This window comes from Terrapene carolina, unplaced genomic scaffold (assembly GCF_002925995.2).
Source record: "Terrapene carolina triunguis isolate 2854851 unplaced genomic scaffold, T_m_triunguis-2.0 Scaffold29805, whole genome shotgun sequence".
Classification (NCBI taxonomy): Eukaryota; Metazoa; Chordata; order Testudines; family Emydidae; genus Terrapene; species Terrapene triunguis.
The window spans coordinates 437-2,265 of record NW_020694156.1 but is presented as its reverse complement, the minus strand read 5'-3'; the positions used below and the strand labels follow the sequence as shown (position 1 = coordinate 2,265).

The following is a 1,829-nucleotide window of genomic DNA, read 5'->3' as shown; positions in this document are numbered from 1 at the left end:
CGGGGGCAAATCTGAGTGGCGCTGTAACCCCGCAGGCCAGGTCTCAGTGCCTGGAGCGAGGCATTGGGCCCAGCCCTGGGAGACAGGAGCCGCCATTGCAGGCAGAGGTTCACATCCCGAAAACAGTCACTGAGAAGTGGGGAAATGGCTCCGTCTGTGACATTTTTCCTTCCTTCCTTGACAAACCTGCAGCCCTAATGATGAGCTAACTGGCCTCTGCTCTCTCCAGCAGGGCACGGGATCCCGGGAGAAACGAGGACACAGTCTGAATGTGGGCAGAGCAGTGCCAGTACACTGACTAAGCATCAGCGCACGCATAGCAGGGAACAGCTCTACCACTGTGCTGACACGCACACAGGGGAGCGGCCATACACCTGTGCTGACTGCGGCAAGAGTTTTTCACGGATTTCAACCCTGAGAAGACACCAGCATGTACACACTGGGGAGCGGCCATACAGCTGTGCTGATTGTGCCAAGGTCTTTTCACGGATTGCACACCTGAAAATACACCAGCGCATGCACACAGGGGAGCGGCCGTACAGCTGTGCTGACTGCGGCAAGGGCTTTTCACAGATTTCATGCCTGAAAATACACCAGCGCACGCACACAGGGGAGCGGCCGTACACCTGTGCTGACTGCGGCAAGGGCTTTTCACGGATTGCACACCTGAAAATACACCAGTGCACGCACACAGGGGAGTGGCCATACACCTGTGCTGACTGCGGCAAGGGCTTTTCACAGATTTCAGCCCTGAGAAGACACCAGCACGTACACACTGGGGAGCGGCCATACAGCTGTGCTGATTGTGCCAAGGTCTTTTCACAGATTGCACACCTGAAAATACACCAGCGCACGCACACAGGGGAGCGGCCGTACAGTTGTGCTGACTGTGGCAAGGGCTTTTCACAGATTTCATGCCTGAAAATACACCAGCGCACGCACACTGGGGAGCGGCCGTACACCTGTGCTGACTGCGGCAAGGGCTTTTCACAGATTGCACACCTGAAAATACACCAGCGCATGCACACAGGGGAGCGGCCGTACAGCTGTGCTGACTGCGGCAAGAGCTTTTCACGGATTTCAGCCCTAAGAAGACACCAGCGCGTACACACTGGGGAGTAGCCATACAGCTGTGTTTACTGCGGCAAGAGCTTTTCACGGATTTCAGCCCTGAGAAGACACCAGCGTGTACACACTGGGGAGCGGCCATACAGCTGTGCTGACTGTGACAAGGGCTTTTCACAGATTTCAGACCTGAAAATACAGGAACAAAAAGATCTGCATCTTAGCAAACAACAGCATGAAACCCCTTCTGGCCAACGTTCATGTCTCCCCACTCAGCTGAGGAGAGGTTTATCTCGGAGTCACTCTGAGAAAAATCCATTTCAAAGGTGATTGAACTATAAAAGAAAGGGCCCAAAACACCCCTTGTTATCTCTCCCTGTCCAGCTCTCGTTTTCACCTGAGAGGACAAAAAAAAAGAAAGAAAAGAAAACAAAAACAGCGCTTGGACCCCAGGAACTGATCCGGAGCTGAAAACGTGGTCAGCAATGCCACTGCAAACCTGTGTTAAGGGACTTCACTTTGAACCACGTCTAGTTTGTTCAGTTTAGTACTAGGAAGTGGTTTTATATTTCTTTTTCTTGTCACCATTTCTCACTTTGATGTCTCATCTCTTGTACTCACTTGAAATCTACCCTTGTGGTTAAATAACATTGGTTTCTTCCTTAATTGCAACGAATCCAGTGTTGTGACCTGTGTGGGTAACTCCATGTGGGGTGACAAATTGTTACCTATTGATCCCCTTGGAGGTGCAGATTTCAACTGAA

At 51.7% G+C, this 1,829-nt stretch overlaps 1 protein-coding gene across 1 annotated transcript; it reads left to right on the top strand.

Moving 5' to 3' along the window:
• The first annotated feature begins 346 nt into the window (after positions 1-346).
• LOC113409115 (zinc finger protein 214-like) lies at positions 347-1,127 on the top strand. Its single transcript, XM_029914071.1, has one exon. The coding sequence runs from the start codon at positions 517-519 to the stop codon at positions 1,120-1,122; it is 606 nt and encodes a 201-aa protein (XP_029769931.1). The 5' UTR covers positions 347-516; the 3' UTR covers positions 1,123-1,127.
• The last annotated feature ends 702 nt before the right edge of the window (positions 1,128-1,829 follow it).

What these genes read in the sequence shown, in the direction of transcription:
- LOC113409115 (XM_029914071.1), top strand. Translation starts at nt 517, where the DNA reads ATGCACACAGGGGAGCGGCCGTACAGCTGTGCTGACTGCGGCAAGGGC.